Here is a 23,257-nt window from a genome sequence, read left to right on the forward strand (position 1 = left end):
GGCCACCATGAAATGACCAGCTGAGTATATGTTTCTAGGAGGAAGCTGTTATGTGCATATGCATATTTACTACAAATACTGATTAAACCTTGAAATCTTTTTACTAATGTAAAATATAACTTTGAAAGTAAAAAGTGGTACTATATGTAAAGATGGATCTGAAAGACTATGACCAGAGAAATGTGATTATTAGAAAAGATAGTATGTCTTAGAGGTAAAATCTTCACAAACTTCTCTGTATGAGATGAAACGCTTTTTTTCATCTTTCATAATTAAGAAAAACACCAAAGTAGTCATAATAAGAAAACATTCAAAGTCTGAACTGTTTGTTATGAACTGTTTTCTTCACTATCCACTTATACAAGTGATACAAGTCTTTTTACTTGGTCATACTTAAGTTACCAGTTATTAAAGCTACACAATGAAATACCATTTCAGCTTTGATAAAATATTTTAGCAAATATATGCTACTAACACTGTCCAGTAATACATTTTCCTACATGCTAAACTTAATCAGGATTCTCCACATTCAGATTTTTAAGAGCTATCAAAAAAACTTGGGGCAAAATTGAAATTCCAAATGCTTCTGGATGACTTTCAGTTTGAGAAGGTGGATGGACAAGAGTGTTTTGCTGTTTTCTTTTACACGAGATAAAATAGCTATGCATATGTGTGTGTGTAAACACACAAAAAAATCACTGAGAAAAATTCCACTATTAACACCAGGTAGTATCGTTCTGCTGCAGCCAGATTATTGTAGTCTAGTCTAGTCACCATGGGTAATTGCAGTGACCACTATTGTGCAAATATTTCCTCATCTTCAGCTTCACTCATGTCTATTTTTATTCAGCAATACACATCCTCAGATGATATAAAGTTCCATTGCTCTGCTCTGCCTCAGTGAAATTACACTCATAACTCAAAAGACACACATTTGTGCAAAAGCAAGGTCTGAAGCTCTCTTCTTCTGCAAAACATGAAGTGCAAAGTTTGTCAGGAAAGTACCCATAATGTTAAACAGGAAGTGGTAATTTCCAAAGTAATGCAATATAATAAGAGACCTGAGTGAAAAAATAGAAACGCACACATTATGTAAAAAATATCACATTACAACTGGGATTTGAAAAAATAGTAACAAAACTTGGCATAAAAGAGATCTAATTCAAATTTAGGAACTCTTAGTAAACTTGCTTTTTTCCTCTATCTCACAAAGTTTATTTGCCTTTGCTGTTAATTAAATATATATATATATGCTTTCCATATACAGTTCAGAACAGTATTTTAAGACAGGAGACTAGTTTATGTTCATATAAATAAAACAAATTCAAAGCTACCAGGAAAACTGCAAGTGAAAAGGCCACTCACTTTCATACTAAAATACAGCATTCACTCCACCTAGCCACTGTGTGCTTAGAGGCACTCACAGGGAAATGAGTCATTTTCTATACCTGAGAAGAAGTGTGCCTTGAAGCCCTTTTTTGACACAGTGTTGTCGGATCTGAACTCAATTCGCATGTTGTTGTACTGAGAGGTGATAACTTCAGGCACTTCTGTACCACAGAATTTACCATGTAGTTTAGAATCAGACGAAAGGCCACTACGAATCTCCACATAATCATATTTGCAAACCTGAGAATAGAAAGAAATACATTTTTTTGGCTAAGCAAAGGAAAAGCATGAAGTTGTTTACAAATGCAAGAACTCAGACTGGTATATGTTACTTAATAATTAATACTTTTTTTTTATTATTATTTTATTTTATTTTTTTTTTTTTATTTTTCCCTGACTCTGAAAACATTTCTAAACGCTGACAAATGTTCACTGATTTTGTGTAAGTTTATTTTAAGGTCACTAAGGCATAGCTATTCTATACAATACATTGAAAACTTTATTTTGATAGATACTAAGCTATGTTTAGTATCTAAATTTCAGGATGCTTAGTAATATTCCCATTTGATGTAAAATGTAAAAATTCTAGTGACATAAAATCTAGAAATATTCACTGTAAAAAATCACAGCTATCTTTGTGCTATAAGCCACACACCCAGAACCTACAATCTTCTACTGTTTGCATTTCATAGACCTTTTTTAAAAAAATGGTAATTTTCACATAGGAACTTAGAAGACAATTTTTTTATATAATGTATTTAAGACATTCATTTATGTACAAAGATATAAATCTGCACTGTTAAAAACATCTGACTTTCTTTAGCAGTAACAAAGCTATAATTCTGAAGGCTGATGCATGTAATTTTCCTTGAAAGGTTTAAAATGAAGTAAACTAATATAATAAAAAAGCCTTATGCAAGGCCTACTACTTGTGATAATACTTTCAATACATAATCCCTTGGTTAATGTAAAGCCTTCCACCCAAAAACTTCTAAGCTTCTTAGGCTCAACTACCAATCATTTAATCAAAAATGTTCCAGTTGTCTACAATTAATAGCTTAAGAGAAAACAGTGGCCAGGAGGATTCATACAGAGCTTAGATTGTCCATTAAATCCAAGCTGTATTTGATAAATCACTATTTCTAGTCAAAAAAGAAATGTCAGGGGACCTGGAGGGGAACTAGAGAAATGAATGTTTTGGCCTTTGTTCCTCTCTCTCGCTATGAAATATTAAATGATTGTCAACATCATATTATATTAAAATCAATTGGAATTCTAGATATAGATTAAGTTTTCATTCACTGGAGCAATTTTTGTATGTTGAAGAGTTGTAAAGTGACCAATTCAGTTGATGCTATGTTTATACCACACAAAGAACACAAAGATTCATAAAACTTGAACTACTGTCACATGCTGACTTACATTAATGTATATGATTTTCAAATATAGCTCACAACCTTAATAAATCTCAACATTTTCAGCAATATATCAGTGGTGAGTTTTGATTGTTTAGTAGCTTTAGATTAGAAATTAAATGTAATATCAGGTAGATCTAGCTTCCTTCATACTATACTATATTTTTTTGAAAAAATTGCAAGTTAAATGCAAAATTAAAATTGTAAAATGTATATGTAAAATATTAAAACTGCAATATTGGAAAAGACATATTAAACTTGGTCCTAAATGGAGCTCCTCTAACAAAAAAACAAAACAAAACAAAGAACATAAAAAAAAAAATTTGCTAAATGTATACATTTTATGTCTGCACTCAGACAATATGTTAGAATGCTCCAGATATTATGTTTCTTCTGACTTCCACAGGTACCATTCTTAGTACTACTGTTTAACAGTATAAACCTGAAATTTAGTAGCACAGGAGAGTATCAAACTGAAGTTCTAAATGTTGGAAACCACAGTGCATATATTTTTCACATTTGCTTAAATTACCTGTCTTGTATGACCCTAAAAAAGTGATTTAACTTCTTTTCACCCTAGATGTCTTCCTTGCAAATCTGTCTTAACTATTAAGAAAGTGCAGGAAAAAAGTTTTATGACTTGTTCAAATAGGAATTGAATTTTAATTCTTTCAGATTTCTACGATTTTGTTACATCTTTTGCAGTTCTTATAATAATGATAACAGTGTATAACATAAAAATAATTAAAAGTTGGAATTTTATGGACTTTAGAACCCATCCCTTTTTTTTTTTTTTTAATCTGACATTGCTGCTTCTGCAAATAATTTTGAGATATTTTTGAAAAGCCATGTCTAGGTTGTTTCTTAGTTGAAAACTAAATTCCAACTTTTGCCATTTCAGATCTCATGCCTAAAACATGTCCCATCCTCATATCAAGTAATTTGCTACAAATTTGTTTAGTCAGAAATAATGTCCTGGGATTTGGGTTCTCAACACCATGTGAAGAATATCCAGATAAACTCCATGGCTACAGCACATTATGACTGGAGCAAAGGAACTCAATGGTATGACAAAGCAGTGCCTAGGAATCAGAACAGAGGATGAAAAGTTGATGTTGAAACTCATATCTTACCAGTTTGTACCCAACACCCAATACAACCCTCACTGCTTTATTTAAAGCTATAGGGATCAGCCCTTACCACATGGAAGGCCCCTGACACTCTTACCTGTGTGGGGTTGACATCTCCCATGCCTCTGGGATCTGCCAGCTCAAAAACTGCTGTTTTTTATTGTTCCTTAATTCTGGCACTATTCCTTTTAAAATATTCCCCCCATGAGATACTTGTAAGTGATTTAAACGCTCCCTTACTCCATCACTAACCACAGCTTATGTGTACTCTTTGTAGTCATAGTCTGTAAAGATGACTTGGTTTCTCCAGATTTTCTTCTCTTGAATTCTTTCCAATATGCCTCAGCCATTTGCTCTGTTTTATATTGTTGATAAAAAAAAAGTCATCTGAGACTCAGCAGAGAACATTTATTATAAATTTCTTGTAATACATATACATTTAGATGATATGTAAAAGACAGCTATTCTCTCCATATTTATTTTGAAAAAAAACAGAAACAGTCCCAAAATGACAAGACGACTCTCTATGGTTATTGTCAGTGTATGAAAGGTCAGCAAAGGTTTTATAAGGCAATATCTATTTTTGAACTCTTGTGAAGCTGTTTAGCGTGTAAAAGATTGTGCAGCTTTTTGTTCAGTTACTTACTTCATTCCCTTCTAACTCAAAAAACTCAAACTTCATTGAAATTCGGTATTGGGTCGGTGCAACCACCTGCCACACACAGTTTTTGTTTGGAGGATACTCTTTGGGCCACCCTGGTGTGGTTATAGTCCCATTTAGCTTTGTCAGGAGTCCTCCGCAAGCAGCTGTAAAATTAAAAGGGAGAGCATTGTTTCTGGACTTAAACCGTGTTTTACTATAAACAGAAGCACACTGAGAAGATTCAGCCCTCTCACTACTTACACGGCTCTAATGCCCAGACCAACTAATCAGAATCTTGTTTTATCATCCTTGGTGCAAGCAAAGAGAAAGAGACAGCCCCTATCTTGAACAGCTTGCAGGTTTGTGGACAGAGATAAGTTTCAGGACTACACAAGGCGTTATCATATTCATTCTTTTTCCCTTCCCTCCAGAGACTCTGGTTATTCTCTCGCAGCCTTTCCCGTGCAAGCCCTCTGACCTCACTGCCCTCCCCAGAACCATGACCACCCCTCTTCTGACAGATGGACTACTTAAGATGCGCTTTGCTTTTCCCCAGCTTCTCTCCTTGATTATTGATCCAGAATCAACCCTATCTATCACAGCTCATATAGCTGTATATGCTTCCCATAACCTGCTAGATAAGGTCACTTCTTTGGGATAGCAGTCACATACTCTTCAGTCACAATTACTTTTGCTGAAGTATGTATGCTCAACAAATAGAGAAAATTCCTATTATTTCCAAATACATGCCCAAGAGTCACCTCCATATAACATAACAATACTGAACCATGTCTGTGAATGTAGTTCAGACAGCAAAGTGTAAACACGTTACACATTAATCTTTTCCATCTGTGGATTTTTTTTTTTTTTTCCAAAAAAAACCCCCCTGAAAGTAATGGGACTTGCAGGGGTTCTTGATCACACTCTGCTGCACTGATACCCCTAGGGGTCTGTGACAGCACTGGAAATCATCCACAAATCTCTATCAAACTGGTGGGGGTCCAGCTTATTCCAACTGCTCTATGCTAACACTGAATCCTTTAAAAAAGTGGCTATTCCCATCTAGCTGATGGTCTCACTGCATCTGCCTCATCTAATACACCTGGGAGAACTCTCTAAGAGAGCCATGTCAGGGCTCATTTGGCCAACCCAGACACATACCAGTCTTCCTCCTGGCACCGAGCTTTCCATTCAGAAGATTTCTTGCACACAGAAAGATAATTTGACTAGGGTAGGGGAGAACTAAGACCCCTGGGTCTTGCCTCTGTGTGTAAAAAAAAAAAAAAAAAAAAACCAACCAAAAAACAAACCCAAACACAAATACCAGGCATGGGTTTAGAGACTGCACTCAGTTGACACAAGCTGTACCCTTAAATGATCTAGTCTGAGTCAGAGCCACTACTGCTAGCTGTCAGTTTCTGCTTTTCAATGTCACTCCATTGCTCCTTGAGGCAATGGTGGGAAACATGGAAATAATGAAAATAAAATCTTACAGTTTTCTAATATGCTGCCAGCACAGGAGATTCAGATTAGATGACCATGAAGCAATGTTCTGTGCCTGTCAACACTGCAGTGAAGCATTGGGCAGAGTTTCTGACTTTGAAGCTTCAAATCTGGTATCATATGTCAATTAACATAACTAGGTCACCCCTCAGATTCCCAAATTATAATTAGGGTGTAATGCTCACCGTGACTACACAGTGATTTTAACTCAGCAGTCCCAAGCAGTATCTACACAGAATGAGCGCGACATCACAAGGAACAAATGCATATACACTTTTAGGTATAACTCCGGTTTTTTACTTCACACTGCACAACTTTGAGTAGACTTCTCCTTTTGCCAGAGCTGCTTTTCTGTTGGGTGCTAGGGATGTATTCCATTTTTATTTTTTGGAAGCATGGTGAAGAGGTTTTCTAAAGACTGGTAACCTTCCCTAGTATTCTGAGTCTGATCAGCAAGCAGACTAAACCAAATTCCTTACATAAATTTGGGCTGACAATCAAAGGCCCAGAGACCAAACCTCTTCTTCACTCCCTCCTTAGATTTAACCTTATCTTCTGCATACTGCCTAATATGCAGACATGTAAATAAGTTTTTTTCCAATGTGCTCACTATTAAAAAGTTGGCAAGTGGAGGAGGGAACAACGGAAAAACCAATCACCTTGATGACAGCAATAACCTAACATGCCTGTAGTGCAGGGCTATCACCACCTCATACAAACACACAGCAAACAAACAAAACCAACCCCACAGAACCAAAAGTAAAAGAACAAAACATGTGAAGAAACTAATCAAAACTACCCAAATTGTGACAAATCATGAATTAAAGTGAGAAAACTGGAAAAAAGAGAGACCAGTGAATCATGTCAGAAGAAAACAATAGCTCTGTGTGCTCTGATTTTCAAACTCCATTCAGTACTCAAACAGATGCACTAAGATTAAAAGAATTTGTGCTCTGAACTTACTGCTGTTTATGCATAAAAACTAAACATTGCTGTGCAATGTTCAAGAGCTTTTGCTTCTTTCCTTTGATATGAAATATGTATAGAAGCTTATCTCAGCCCAATCCTATGTTAAGGATTCTTCCACTTATCAGCTTTTCATTTCTCCAAATGATTATCTGAACATGCATTGCTCACTATGAAAAGCAGAATTTGTTTCCAGCAAGAAAAGTCCACAACCTGACTGGGAGTGGAGAGGATTTCTTTGTGCTTTGAGCTACAATAAAGGATCCTGCTCTTCAAACCTGCTAGCTTCCCAGTCGCTCCCCAGTCAGAGGTGATCAGAGACTGTTAAATACTCTAATTCAGAGACAGTGGCACATCTTTGATAATTGTCTCCTTATTCATAGTGAGAGATTTTGCTTTCATGAGTATGAATAATCTACTAAGTGGTTTTGGGAAGGTATGAAGTCCAGCTTTCATCATTCCTGAGTGACTAACAGCAAAACCTGTAAAATTAAATTAGTGACATTGGATGTGTCATGACTGCTGTGGACAAACATTACTCTGGCACCATGATTTAAAATGGCGCACTGGTTTTCCAGGTTGGGTTAGACCTCACACTGCTAAGACAGAGCACATGAAAGATGTAGCAGCATTTCATTCAAGCAATGGCACCCTATGAGCTTTAAGAGCCTATAATCCAGCAATGCTCTATACCTTCACAGCTCTTTTTGTCAGGACCAAGTTCATAGCCAGGATCACAGGCGCACTGGTAACTGCCGAGAGTATTTACACAGCGCTGCTCACAGCCACCATTGTCAGGTTTGGCACATTCATCTTCCTCTGCCAAGACAGGGAAGAATGCAAAAAAAATGTTAAATAATTACCTTTCTCAGCTGTAATTGTTGGATCAATATTAACCCAGAAAGCTGTATACATGCCATTATAAGATGCACTACATAACACACTGTGGTTGCTGACTAAGATTTTCTAATGCTAAGGTGACCTGCAACAGAGAAAACAAACATTTGTCCTTTGTGGCGTTTGAGTGGTGTTTTTTTACAGCAATACCTACCAACAGCTGCAGATCTAATTTATAAGCACTTTGTGGGCAGCATACAATAATTCAGGCAGCCATCATCTAAAGGTTGTATAAAGTACTGAAAGAAGGACTGAAAATCCACAGCAGGGTCACTTGAAGGGCACTTTATCTCCCACAGAATAAATTTGTGCATTATCCTGAATTCATACTCCAAACCAGATTAACAGAATCCTCAAATCCCAGGTTTTCATTCTACTGATATTAAAGGAAACAAGATGAATTGGGGATGGGGGAAGGAAGGGAATAATGTATTATCTCTACTAGCTTTGAAGTATACCCATGAGATTCATTGTTAAAATATGCCTCAGATGTTGAAACACTGTTTCTTTACACCACAACAAGTAATGTCTTAGGAATAAAACAAAGCTCCCACTCTCATACCCACGGCCTTCAAGGTTATAACTGTCTACAGTGAAAACTAAAAGGGTGAGAAAAGCCACAGCTTATGTCTTCTCAAAAGAGTAAAAAGGTTCTACTGGTGGTGTTACCTGTGTTTTGAGTGTCACCATGGCCACACCACTGGGCTTTCACTGGGCCATGGGCAGCCCAACGTAGGAATTACACACTTCCCATGCACCAATAGTTGCAGGTACAACTGCATTTATATGACACACGCATAGCCCAAAACTGGAGGAAGACTGTGAGGCCATTGGTAACTATTATTTCTCAGTTGTTTTGTTTTTTTCTTGCTCACAAAGCAGCCTAATGCCCCAAATGGATTAGAAAACTCACAATATTTAGACAAAAGCAAAATACCTTAACAGAACAGGACTAGGGGGAATGGGGCAAAGCTGGCAGTGGGCAGATTCAGGCTGGATGTGAGGAAGAAGTTCTTCACCATGAGAGTGGTGAGCCCCTGGAATGGGTTGCCCAGGGAGGGGGTTGAGACCCCATCCCTGGGGGTCTTTAAGGCCAGGCTGGATGAGGCTCTGGGCAGCCTGATCTAGTGGGAGGGGTCCCTGCTCATGGCAGAGGGGTTGGAACTGGGGGATCTTTGTGGTCCCTTCCAGCCCTGACAGATTCTGATCTGCTTTAGCAGAGGACTTTAGAGCCCTAATGGCTTAATGGTTGGACTTGATGATCTTAAAGGTCTCTTCCAACCTAAAGGATTCTATGATTCTATGATTTGTGATTGTACTACTTAACTCGACATTTGACAATGTCAAAAAAAGACATTTTTCACAAGATTAGATATGTTTCAAAAGTTTTTCAAAAGTGTTTCAAAACTAAGCTGAGTATTTGAACCTGATGAGTTTCTGATTGTTCCCTCACTCTTTGGGCATGTTTTACAAAAAGATTCAAATACCTCTATTGTTTTGTTTTGATAAAATTGTATGCCCAGTTAAAATATACTGAAGACAGTATAGGAGTGATATTAGTAAAAACAGGTTGAGAAAAAATTTTAGTATCATGTCATAATTTTTCTAGCACAAAATCAAGCGACAAGCAGTTCACAGATCTCAAATACGCTTTAACATTTACCTTTAAAAAAGTTAGCAGCAAACCCTGCTTTGTTAACAGTTCCATCAGAAACAAACTTCATCCACAACGTATTAGAGGTAGATCTAATGTCTTCTGGCTTGTCATAGCCACAAAAGTGACCAATTAAAGGACTGTTCTCATTTGTTCCATCTCGAATTTCCAAGTAATCATATGCACAGTTATCGTGCCTTTCAATCTGGAAAAAAAAAAAAAAAAAAATTTAAAGTGAACTATTTGAACTTGACCATAAATATCAAATATCAATCAGTTAATAGAATGGAAATTTATCAAAATTAAGGTTATGCTTCTCTGTTTAGGGTTCAAGCATCAGAAAGACAACAAGCAGTACCAGGCTTTTTTCAACTATACTTGTTTTCCACAAGAAAAAATATTGTTGAGATGTTACACAGGACACAACAATCTAATTGGGAAAAAAAGGAACTAAAAAAGACACGTTCACCTCTAAGCTTCCTAATATTCTGTCAAATTCCTACTCTCAGCTCAAGTAAAGTCCTCTTTTCTCATGTACACTCAAGTATACCGGACTAACAGTTTAACAACTAAACAATTCAGATATATTAATTGTTTTTGAAATATTAAAAAAAATCAATTTTTATTAATATAAGTAAGTTTTTTTAGACATTATCAACTTATACTATTTCAGATAACAATCATTGTCTTATTTTCTTCCTTTATCCTGAACACAATGCAAAATTTCACATCTGTCACTACCCACTGATGTTACAGGGTAACTGTAAAAAAAATACAATGCAGAAGTTAGGGGGATCTGTAGAATTAGATCCAAATACACTTCTAAAACTAGAAGCTCTTAAACAGCCAATAGAACATATAACACCAAAATATAACGTTTTGGGGTTTTTTTTCAGCTGATGTCCCTGGGTTTTGTGGCATGATTCTTGAATTCAGGTTTCTTCCTTTGGCTTTCTGGGTCAATGAGTCAATCCTTGCTGTACTGATGAAGAAACCTACTAAAACCAGAACAACTGAAAATGTCCCTCTCATTCAAACATCCTGCCAGACGACATCCAATCATAGATTAATGTGTGAGTGGACATGTGTGCCTTTCTACTTGAGCAGCAAGCCTTTTGCTCTTTACATAATAGTATTTGCACAGTCAGTCAGAGTGGGAACTGCACCAAAGAAGAAAGCGGTAGCAGCCCAAATATGATCCTGTCTGGAGCCTAGATAATATATGATGCCTGTCTTTATTGAGAGAGTATCTTTCCCAGCAGAATTAAAAGCTCTCTTGATCTGGGTCATTTTACTGCAGGATTACTTCATGTTACTCAAGTAACATAGCATCTTACTTACAAAAGAATTAACTAAATCCAAGCATTCAAAATTAATAATTCTAAGAAAACAACCATTGAGTGAAGTGGCTGAATTGTGAGGCAGATTTAGGGATGGGGGTGGGGGCAGGACCACAGTCAGGGAGAAGGGGTTTGAGAAGCCTCAAATTAAATTCAGCACACCCAAATGCTGATAAAATGACAAAGTCAAAATGAAATCAAATCCAGAAAACTCCACATCTTATCTCTGGACAGAGTTTTTCCTGCATATAAGATGCAGTACAAGCAGCTGCTAGTACTCTGTTCTAATTGTGCAGTATGGCCAACACTAAGCTCAGTAACCACCACAGTCTAAGGAGCTTTCATCTAGCACATGAGGATTTCTGTTTCATTTATGTAAGAGGGAAAAATGGGGGAAGGGTCTGTTTGATTCTATTTCATTTTAATGGCACCACAATATGCCATTTACACACAAAATATATTTGTCTTCTTTCCAAATTTCCAATTCTTCAAGCATTTACACACATAATTTTCTCCCACTCACTTCTCTGGCACAATCCATATTTCCATTTACTGTAATTTCTTAGCTCTTTGCTTGGGAATTGTTTTGGGCTAGGGTTTGGGAAATGAATGAGAAGTGTCATGAAGGTCTGGGATGCAACCACCTATAGCCAACTTCAATGGCAACTGTATAGCTGCAACTAATATGGTTGGGCAGGTGTCTATCTGAGAACTGATAAGTCTTTGACACTTTAATACTGATTCCAAATTTTACTAATCTACATTATAAAGTTTAAATACATGACATCATATTCCAATTTGAAACAAAGCCTGCCTTGTTATCTCAGTAAAAATCACATTGCACCCTGATTTAGAAAGTAGTAACCGGGTCCAAAGCTCACTAATAACAATGAGGGAATTGTGTATTTTCCCCGTGTATGCCTGTGAGCATTTCACTGTGCAACACTTCCAACCAACACCTGATTTTTCCATGTTTCTGTGTTCTATGGGGCAATATGGAAATTATGATTTTACACAGGCCAAGTGCAGCTCTGAGTCACACATACTAAATTCCTGTTGAGGTGAATTATTAGTTTCTTCTCTGAGAATTGCTCTATTTTTGGCAGAAGATAACAGCTAAAAATACTTTAATATAGCAGTAAATTGCTAAACTTCCCATAACTATAAAAATCAACCAACTTACAAAGTGCTATTGATTCTCAGTAAAACTGTTTGAAAGCCAGGCATTCTACTGTATTTAGTTTTAATGCACTACTCCTGCAAGTGATGCAATTAGTATTATCAGTATTATTATATTCAGGGATTAAATTGTTAGACCTATATATAAACTAACAGATAAGTAGTGTGTTTTTGAGAAACGATAAGTGGTGTTAAGGCACTTGGTAACCAATTAAAATGAGTATAAAATGTGCTCTGCTTATATGTACCTGGGGTTTTAAGATGTGGTACTGTCATCTGGGAACAGTGACATACAAAGATCCATTACACTTGCAATAGTCTCTTGTTCTTCCTACTACAAGGGTAGAAAATCTCCTCAAGTTAATGAAAGGACTCTCAATGGGTTTATTTGTAACTGTACTGATTCTATACACCTTATTTACTGGAGCATTAAAATTTCACAAGATTGATATTACACGTGGATGAGAAGAAATACACAATATGTTAGCATATGCAAAAAAGTATAAACAAACAGGTTTTGCAGAAAAATGCATTGCTTATAGAAGAATGAAAGATACCATCAGCTCCTGAAGGTCTTGGAGGAAACCAAGAATTTGAATGGCATTACAGAACTAAGCTGAGAAAATGCCAGAAAAACTCCTTAAGACAGGCACATAAGCAAAGGAAAACTCTAAGAAATCTCCTGGTGAAATGGAAAGCCAGAGACATTCTCAGCATTGATGCTCAAAAGAAAAGAAAATTGCTTGCACATAGTCTCAGTTTTGAAAACAAAAAAAAAAATCCCAAAATAATCCCACCCTAATGACTTGAGACTAAAATATACTTGGTTAAATTCCAGACTACCTTGTCTTGTAGCACTCCCCTAACAGAAAAATACCCAAACCCCATAACTGTAAAAAAGAAACCAACCCAAACCAAACCAACACCACACCCCAAAGAGAAAGAGAGAAGAGACAAGGATTTGAAGAGCAAATGCAGGAGAAATCATATTTCAGGAGAAATCTTCCAATTATTTTTTGTCATTGTTAATTTATTAGTTGATAGAGTCAAATTCCAGTACAAGTAAACATATCCAACTAAGGTCATAGACTTAAGTCATAAAAGGCAGGATATATGCCTAGTAGAATCGGATGATCAGATAAATTTTATCCTGACTTATGCAAAAATAATTTAACACTATCTGCACAAAGTTTAACAGGGCCACTCAAATGAGGAAGATTAATACGTCTCTGCTTGACAAACCCTCTAGGTTGCCTTAGCTGGTAAGATTAGAGCAAAATTGCTTAAAAGCAAACAAATGAAAACACCACAAACACACACCAATCAAAACACAAGAACTGCAGATTTTCAAAGAATGATATAATAAAGGTGACTATAGAACAATATAATAAAAGTGACTATAACAATGAGGAAAAAACAGAGTTACCAGTCCCAACACCTCTGGTCTTATCTAGATACTAGAAAGTCACTGCTCAGCAGGAGCCAAATAAGAAAGAGTAATCCTGTACTCAGTGGGAAATGCATTGCCCACAACAGGCAAAACAGGATGACTCGCTGATACATTTTGAAATTCTCAGCTTCCCTAGTGCTTTCATTTCAGAGTGACGGGTATTTATACAGTTATTTTTTCTAGCATTACATATGGATAATAAGAATTCCTCTTACTTAACTGTACCTTTCAAAGGACAGAGAAGTAATTTCCTCACAAACACTGATATAACTCTTTGGCCTGACATTTACTTTTTTTTATCTCAGCTGGCACAAAAAAATGTGATTTTTAAACAGCTTTTTGTATTACTGGGCAGTGTACCAAGGATTCAGTCCAGAGAGGGACTTAGTACCAAAAAAAAAAAAACCACACCTACATATAGGCATTTGCACCTGAATTAGAAATCAGACCCAATGGTGAATATCTAGGCAGGGCACTTCATAGCAGCTTCAAAAGCAACTCACGCTCAGTGGGGAGCACTGTGGACAAGCCAGTAAGAAACACTGTGAAGACAGATACAACACAAGTCTTGTGCCTTTCTGGAGCACCCCATTTGGTGCTAAAGGGCATCTTGCCACTCTGGAATCATAGCTCAGACTCTCCCTGGAAAAGTACGTAGCTTTCAAGTCCCTACAGTTGGAATTATTTTTTTTTTCTTTCAAAATATATCTAGTAGAGGCATTAACTTGAGACTACCACTGAACTGTACTTCTGCCCAGTTTCCTCTTTATTGTTATGAGGTGTTGGTCCACGTTTCACCTCTAGAGAGTGTCATAATACGAAACAGTCTGGGGGAAAAAAATGGGCATTTCTTCTTACAGCCTTAACCACTAGCCTACTAGATTGTACTCTCATTCACTACTCTTGCTTCTAATGATTTTCTATATGGTGAGGCACGAATATACTTGTAAATACCCCACAATCTGGTGATTAGAAAAAGATCCTGAAAGATAAGAAGAGATGGAAATTTGATTCTCCCAGAAGTGATATTATAGTCAGTTCAAGCGATAGTGTACTCTGCCTATAGACCAGCACTGAACAGCTGCATAGACATCAAATACTCTGCAGGACCTTCATACAGAGGCACAGTGCTGTTTCTCTTGGGATCACACTGAAAAACACTGAGCATCAATGGCAGACTAGAACAGCTCCATATGCTGTCAGTACATTAAATAAAGTTACTGAAAACATTGTTTAATTTTCATCAGTGCTTAAAGGAGAGACTGACATACTATGTTAAATAGTCTTGAGCCAGGCTGAATGGCATTTGGAAAACTCTTTGGGCAGGAAAAGCTGATCTTGTCTGCAGTAGACCCAACATAATTCAGAATATGAAAAAGGCAAAATGAAGTAGAATCTGTGAAATTATTAAAATTTCTATAGTTTACATTCACAATTTCTGATAAAGTCCAAAACTCTTGTTATCTCATGCTCAGATCTTTCATCAGTCACCACAAAAATGTGCCGTACACCTGATGTCTGTCAGTGAGACTAAACATACAGGTTGAAAATTGTACCTATATTTACCATACTTGCATTTATATCTAGGTGCACCACAGAGTCAGAAAGCTTAGATTTTAAAAAAGCGTTCTTCATGTAATTTCTGCTGAAGCATATTAAAATAAAAGAAAAGTGTGTTGCCAAATTTATCTACAGACTTCAAGGCAGTGTATCATGTGTGCATAAAAAGAACATTATTTTTTCTTTGTTATACAATAGTTTACCACTGTTTAGCAAATCTTATACACAGAGAGATGTACACTAAAGACACACAAGTATGACTCACCATGGCTTTTTTCTTCCCTCTCTAAATATAGGCTTGTAAACTGAATTTAAGTTGGCTTTTTTTTTTCTTTCTCAAAACAGAAGCCAAAAACCACAGTGGTTTCTTCCCAGATATACATTCCTTTTTAACAACAAGATTTAGCAAATACAAAAAATGCCAATTATTTAACAAAGTATTAAAGCAGCCTTGCTGAACTGTATTATCTATTTGCTAAACTGTGACTGTTGTCAATACTTTAAACATTCTAATTCAAATAGCATAGAAAACATGAAAAAAAATTTTAAACTTCTTGAAAATCTCTGCAGAAAGGAAGGTTTCAGGAGAGTAGAATTTGATTCCAGAACTTGTTTTTCATAGAGAATTTCTAAATTCATTCACAGGGTTAATGAGGATTCCCTTAAATGTCACTGTCACCCACTAGAAGCTTTTCTGAGACCAGATAAAAGACCTTACCTCAAATGCTTGAAAGGTTAATCCTACATTGTAGCTTTCTGACACAGTTATTTTCCACACACATTCCTTCATTGGTCTGTAGTCATCAGGATAATTGGGAGACTGGATCTGGCCTTCATTTTTGTGGATTTCACCTCCACAGATAGCTGATAAAAGCAAGAAATTCTTATTGCCATTAATTACATTTTCTGTTCCCCATGCCCAAACTAATATTTTATGCTCCCCATTTTAAAACAAATTATAAGATTATTCTGAAAAGGACTTAAAAAGAATATCAAGGACAAGTTATTGAAAATAAATAATTTAAACCACTCTACTTATTTCAGTTAATGAACGCAATTCAGCTTTTCTAATAGCTATAAACATGTCTACAGTGAAAGACTTCAGACTCATAGATAATATGAATCTGCACATTTTAAAGAATATATTTAACAGGTCACAATTATTACATTTTTGTTTTTATTAGTCCTTGAGATGCACTTAATAAACATTCTTCTTTAGTATTTATTAACCTTAAGAAAGAGACAAATGATAGAGAAATCTTATTTTTTTACTGAAGTATGCTTTTTAACCTACAGTTTATCACTTCAAGCTCATACTGAATTTGAAGAAACAGCTAATATAAATCAAAAATATTTTCATGAAAAATAACTACACTTTTCAGAGTCCATATCATGTAAAGACCTGTGAGTATCAACTAAATTATATAGTTTACTGTTTAATTTAAGAAATTTCATAAGAAATTCCATAATAAAATGGATTCTATTTTAAGCAGGTGAATGTTGCCTTGTTACTATACTCAGTGTGTGTAACTGTCTCTATTAAGTAATCACAGAGCATATGGAAAACTTACGTCAGATTTTTCTGAAAAGTAAACAGAAAGTACTCAAAGAAATCTTTCTACACACAGAGACAAGACTATGCACCTTTAGTTAATTAAATGACTGGTAAAAAATAATACTTATTAATATTATCAGTGGTGTCCCTGAAAAATAGGTCACCTGAAATCTGATCACAGGAAGAGTTTCAAAATGTCCTGTCTAGTACATTAACACCTAGTGTCTCTTTTAGTAGTAAAATACTGATTTCATATTAAGTAATTTCTGAGGTTTTAGACTTTTTTTTTTAATATTCAAAGGTATCCAGTTAATATTTTTCCTCCATATTCAAGTAACTTTTAATGCTGTAAGAGGCTTACCTTCATAAACTGCTGCAAAACCTTTCCCAACCCAGTTGCTGCTACTGCGGAACTCAATCCACATCCTGCTGTCAGAAGATGCGAGGACTTCTGGCAGTTTGTCACCACAAAACCTGCCTAAAAACATGCAACCAGTAACTGCATTTTCTGCTGCCTCTGAAGCCAAATGCTGCAAATATTTATACAAGTGTTTAACATTATAAACAAGCGTAGCATAACCAACTCAGTGGAACTATTCACACATTTATATTTAAGGACTTGTGTTTCTGCAGATCAGGACCCAATACACAAAGGTTTTATTGCAAAGTTTCCCATGCTACTTTTCGTTAAAGTCAGACTCACAAATAAGTATAAAACCTATGGGGAATTAAGCAGAAAATTTATTGTTATAGATTGTTTTTATACATACAAACCCTGTCACTTTGGAAGGGAAAAGTGAGTATTAATCTTAAAACTGGAACATAATCTAGTAATAATAATAATAATTGTGTGAAAGGACCAAAGAGATTTAAAACTAGCATTCCGATGACCCTAGACCTTAAATTTAGCCTAGGTAGGTGTAATTTCTGTTTGTCTAGGTGACAGAGAAGGGAACAGGAGAAGAGGCTAATTACTATCTGGTCTTAATATTTTTTCTTTCTTGTTAAGGCTAAGAAAATAGGCACTACTGTTAAAAAGATGCCCTCTATCTGCTTCTTTTTCTTTTTCTGTTTTTAAATTGTGGCTGTGAGGATGCTAACAGTTTCAGTCTTCATTCTAAAAACAACAAAACTGAGCCATGAAGCAGGAGATGTTCAAGTTTCCTATGGTATGAAATCCCCAGTTGCAAACGGAGATCACAGGATGTCAAACTGAGACTCTGGATTGGGAAGTGGCATTATGTTGTGTGAAATCTTCCCACCAGTCCTCTGAATTAAGAAAAGGATGGCTGTAGCTTCCTGCCTATTAGTTGCAGAACTAAGACTTAATTCTTTATTGCTTTGCATGTCTACTCTCTGCAAGAGCAGGGAAGGGCATGCAAAGAACAAACAGAAGTAAACTTCTATTCATAATTTTAAAAGTACAGGAACAGAGCTCATAAGTACAACTCTGTAGCAGGTGTTCTCAACAACAGTGCATTTGTTCTTTGTGGGCTCTACAGATTTCCCATCATATGCTCTATAGAGACAAATGTCTCTACACTATTTCACCATAAAGGACTTATTTGATGCCATTAGGAGTTATTTCCTATCCCCAAGTTTAGATACTTTCTAAATACCTAAAACCCAAGATTTTTTTTGTGGGTTTAACAGCAAGTTCACTGAAAGTCAATGAGTATGGTAACTATGGATAGTGCAGCATTCAATAGTTGCATACCAAGCAGAGGTGATTTTCTCCAGTAGCCATCTCTTACTTCAATATAGTCGTACCAACACAGACTGCTCTTGTAAAGGTCCATGGTGGTGAAGTTTAAAACAATCTGCCATCAGAGGAGAATACCTAATTAAATCACATGTGGTTAATATGAGAAAATGACCACATCATGCTCCAGAACTGAAGCCAGAGTAGTCACCTCTAACAGGATTCCAGCTACTTAAACACAATTAATCTCAATTATTTCTTTACAGTAAATAAAAGTTGTTTGGGAACATTAGAAGTTTTCTATACATATTTCTTACATATTTGAGCAGATTCAAGACAGATTAGTCACATTTAATTGCTTACAGGGAGCTTTTCACTGAGAAATAAATGTTTGAGAATGCTAATAAGGTAAAATAATGTGCTAATATAATTTTGTCTTTTATTTGATAATTCTCCTGCCAATTTCTCTTCCATTACATTCTGACTATAATCAGCACTGACAGCTGTAAAAAAAAAAAAAAAAAAAAAAGGTTTTATTTTGATTTGTGTTTCCTTCTACTGTTTTGACAAGGTAATTTACTTTCAGACAAGTTAAATATTGATAATAGTGGACAGTAATGCTGAAAGAAATAACACTAAAACAAATGGTACATAGTCCCTTTATGATTCTTAACAAAACTATGATGAAGTATTTTATACAGAAATCTGAGTTCTGTGCATTTCTAGAACTTTTGAACATGGACTCACCATTTTACTGAGCACATCTGTAAATAGGCATATTTTCAATACTTACTGTCAGGACTATCCTAGACCACTACACTATCCCACTTCAGTTTAGAAATACTAATCTTCAACTGCCATAAACTTACACTTTTAACAAATGAATAGGATTCATCCTGGATTACAAGATGACAGAAATGTTACAGTTTGGACCCTAACTGACTTGGACAGTCTTAGCATCATGTCCTGCAATTTCAGGGATAAGCCAAAACAAGATTAAAAATTATTCACATTCTGTATTATAAAATAACTTCTAATTCATACCCGTTCATTGGATTTAGGTGTATTTGCAAAAAGAACTCATCTTCTTCCAAATCAGTTCCTCAGTGTAGATTAATAAGTATTTCAACTTAACAAAAAAATCTCCTTTAACATATGAGCATCAAAGCAATTTTATTTTTTGCTTTGATCCTAGGAACTCACAATCAAAACCTGGTTTTATAAAGCAAACATGAATTGCTGCACTGTAGCAAATACCTCACACTGCACAAATACATCTCCATGGCAGCCTATGAAACATCTGTGTCAGCTGAAAGGAGATCAATTTACCCTCAGTCCAGCTGCAAGGAGGAAATACAGCACCATAACTGAAACAATGGGCCCAAGTAGTCAGACAGGATGATTTACTTCCACCTAATCTGAAGGCACCGTGTGTCTCTCCAACCACAATGTAGTACAATATTAAACCAGAAAGGCAGAACTTTTTCAGATTGTTTAATTTTAAGAAGATAAAAGCTGTTAGCTATTGGAAGCAGCTAATTTAAAGATGACATAAAGCTCAGTGGTTTGGACACATAGGTGGTAGAGAGTTACAGTAAGACTCTTCTTCAAAAAATGCAAAATGGAGACAATCTTTCCTACAAAAAGCCTGTGAGTCTGAACAGCAGGCTAGCAGGAGCTTTCCTTTCACTTACTTTCCATGAAAAAATAACTAATTGCATCCATACGAGCGACGACATTCTCAAAAATCTCTTTTGTTTTCAGTGGAGAATGTGAAACTTTCTGACTTAATCTTAAAAGCTTTATCTTCACCTATCCCCAGTTGCTGACACGACTGACTGACTAGGTGGAAGACCAAGCTCACGGGTGATTCTCTGCAGCTTTCGCCTTTACTGCCATGGGAAACAGAAAACATCTGTAAGGCTACACATAAAACCCAACAGCCAGAAGTCCTGTACAGTGAGGCACATTATGCTGGCAGCCACAGCCCTGTGGGATGAAGGTATGAGACATGAAGCATGCCAAGGACTAACAGGACAGCACCAAATAAATAAATGAAGACCTGTTCGGACAGTTGAGTATGGCCAGACATTTATATCCATAAGCTGCTGCCACCTCCACAAAACCTCCAAAAGTTTGCTCAAACAGCAGTCTGCCTCCACAACTGTGTTCTCTGAGGGAACATCCTGAAAGCAGCTTTGGTACATTTTTAGGGTACCATGCAACAAATATAGCCTGCTCTCTCTTTTGGCCCCTTCCTTCTGTCACAGGGCCACAGTGAGGCAATAATTTAGTCTCAGATCTGTATGCAAAGAACACCTGCTTCCATGTTAATTTGATACTTTGGGAATAAATTTAGATAATACTAACTCGCATCCAGGCCTCCATTGGCACTCTGAATCATAAAGCCCTAGAACTTCAAAATACATTCTAGGCTTCCTTCCTGGGCTCTTACATGAAAATGGACTAATCTGAAATCAGACAATTGCTGTGTAATTCCTTCCCTTTGTTGCAATAGAAATTACCGTAGACATGAATATATTTAAGGAAAACTTGTTCCTTCTCCTGAAAGGTTTGCAGTAATATATATTAGAATATATAGAGAACATATATTCTAGTATCTTGAACTGTTTTTAAATATACACACCCTTTCCCTGAACTTTGAAAACCAAAGCAAATTAAGTCTTAATTAAAAAAGCAGTTTCAATTATTACCTTGTATTATGTAGATAGGGGATGTGTTCATAAGCATGGAATTCAAAAAAGATAACAAAATGCTCATCCATTTAATCATTCAGTGAAGTAGAACAATAGTTTTTATATAAAAAATACATGAGATCAGTGCTTTTAAAGCTCAAGCAGGGAGGGAACTGAGTGGGGAGGGGAGTGTTGCTTATGTCTTTTGTGAGAGGGTTGTTCAGGTTTATTTTTGTGGGTTTTGTTTTGGTTTTTTTTGTGAAAATCAGTAAGCAAATCATCCAGACAGTCCACTGCTAAACACCAAGGACTCGAACTCCTAACTGAGACATCCAGTTTCCTTTCCCATTTCAGATGTGGCTAGCTAGGTTAAACAGAACAAATTTCAGCAGCAGAGAGACAACAGCAATGATCCAGGTAAGCACAGTACATACTTTGGACACACTCTCAGCAGAGCAAACACTGCAATCTGGGTTTCTACTTAGTAACCCAATCCAGCTGTTGAGCTGTATTTCTCTTCAGATAGCTCTCATTTTTCCCTGGTCAGTTTTTCACCAGGACCTTGGTGGAGAATTTTTTTTTTTTTTTTTTTTAAATAGGAAGAATGTTTTCTTTCCAATGTTACTGAGAAACTGATAGGAATCTTTCAATGCCATAATACTCAGTTTCCAGACTATTGTACTGCTTACCTAAAAACAGTATGCATCAAAGCATTATCAGTTCATCCCCTCAGCCTGCATTCACTAGGTCACTGTGGTTGCGTCACATGCTCTGGTGCTTCTTTTAGTTGAACTGTTTCAACTTTCTGTTTCAATTTCCCTGCCCTATTTCCAGGACACAGACTTCCCATGTCATTCCTTCCTGGAAAGAGAACCTCACAACTCACCCCTTTGCTTTTGCCTACTGCTATACCTCTCAAACTTCTAGCTTACATGCACCCTTTCCCAGATGTCTAACCCTACAGGGAATTTTGCCTTTACTATTCAGGCACTCCTTCAGGGACATGTACTGAAGAAATAAATGCAACAATATTATCAGAATTCCAAAACCATCTACTTACCATGTTATTCTCCATGAGAAATATGCAGATTTGGCTAACCATACAAACACTCGTATGCTTTCCTTTGCTTCCACTCTTATTAAATTTCCAAGTGCTATTTGAATCTAACTCTGAGGATGTCAGAGAGGTCTTGTATATTCTTTAATTCACACAGCAATTGTTCGTCCTTTGCAGACTGTTCCTTCTCCAACTTGTCTTTCAAAGAAAGAGGCCTCACCAACCAGAAAATTTTTGTTTTTCTCAGCTCATGCACTTTGCAGTTCAGATTCCTTTTATACTCTTACCTTCTTTTTTTTCCTGAGTTTCTCAGACCACAGGTAGGTACTTCTGTTTGTATCTAACCATATTACTTGAAAACTTTACTGCTCTTAGCAGTTTCCTTGTTCCTTTTCACCCATGCCCATCTCAACCCAGCTATGCAGAGATAGGGGTTCACACGGGAGCCCAGATGAGATGCAGACAGCTGTGTTAGGGTCAGGCTGCTTTCAACAGCTGCTTAAGCGAACCCAGCTGGCTCCACTAGAAGCAAGTTATGGAAGCCATACCCTATACCTCCTCCACCAGCTCAATTGTGTGGCTAGACTGGTGGGAGACCTTCAGGCTGTACAAGTTTTCCATTTTCCATGACACAGCTGAAACAACAGATTTCTGTTTGGAAATTTCCCTTTTTCCAAACCTTAGTTGCCAGGACAGAGTCGGGAAAAGGATGTTTTGACTTAGGTGTGATCAGTGTCTTTGTCTCAAAGTGCTGCTATCTGAGTGGAAACCATTAAAATTTAATGAGCCTCCTCAATGACCCCCACCTTTGAAACGATATGAAATAACCTTCATAGCCTTTTCTCACTCTGGCATGCCAAGGTATTTGATAATACAGCAATTCCTTAACATTGACCAGAATTCATTAGCTGTACATAGGCAGAACCCCCAGTCTGTCACAGCTTGATTTCTGGTTGGGTATCAAACAAGTACAAATATATTTAAGATTCTGATTTACAATTCTGCAAAATATTAGAGCTACAGACAAGTCAAAGCTTGTTCAAGGGGACAGGATGGCTGAAAGTCTTCACAGCAAAAACAATCAATGGGTATTTGTCAGCACAATTAAGGAATTATTGATT

The 23,257-nt window shown here is 36.4% G+C and overlaps 1 protein-coding gene across 1 annotated transcript in view; it reads right to left on the minus strand.

The window, feature by feature from the left end:
- LOC103781213 (tolloid-like protein 1) overlaps positions 1-23,257 on the minus strand; it is a gene marked incomplete at its 3' end in the record, with an annotated part of 74,842 nt that overhangs the window by 17,205 nt on the left and 34,380 nt on the right. Inside the window, exons 10-16 of the mRNA XM_008948917.1 lie at positions 18,399-18,501; positions 17,043-17,159; positions 15,845-15,990; positions 9,607-9,802; positions 7,740-7,865; positions 4,581-4,741; positions 1,449-1,629 (exon numbers count right to left, since the gene is read on the minus strand). Coding sequence (XP_008947165.1) covers positions 1,449-1,629; positions 4,581-4,741; positions 7,740-7,865; positions 9,607-9,802; positions 15,845-15,990; positions 17,043-17,159; positions 18,399-18,501 — 1,030 coding nt within the window. The remainder of the gene's footprint in view (positions 1-1,448; positions 1,630-4,580; positions 4,742-7,739; positions 7,866-9,606; positions 9,803-15,844; positions 15,991-17,042; positions 17,160-18,398; positions 18,502-23,257) is intronic.

Source organism: Merops nubicus, unplaced genomic scaffold (assembly GCF_000691845.1).
Source record: "Merops nubicus isolate BGI_N331 unplaced genomic scaffold, ASM69184v1 scaffold5271, whole genome shotgun sequence".
Lineage (NCBI taxonomy): Eukaryota > Metazoa > Chordata > Aves > Coraciiformes > Meropidae > Merops > Merops nubicus.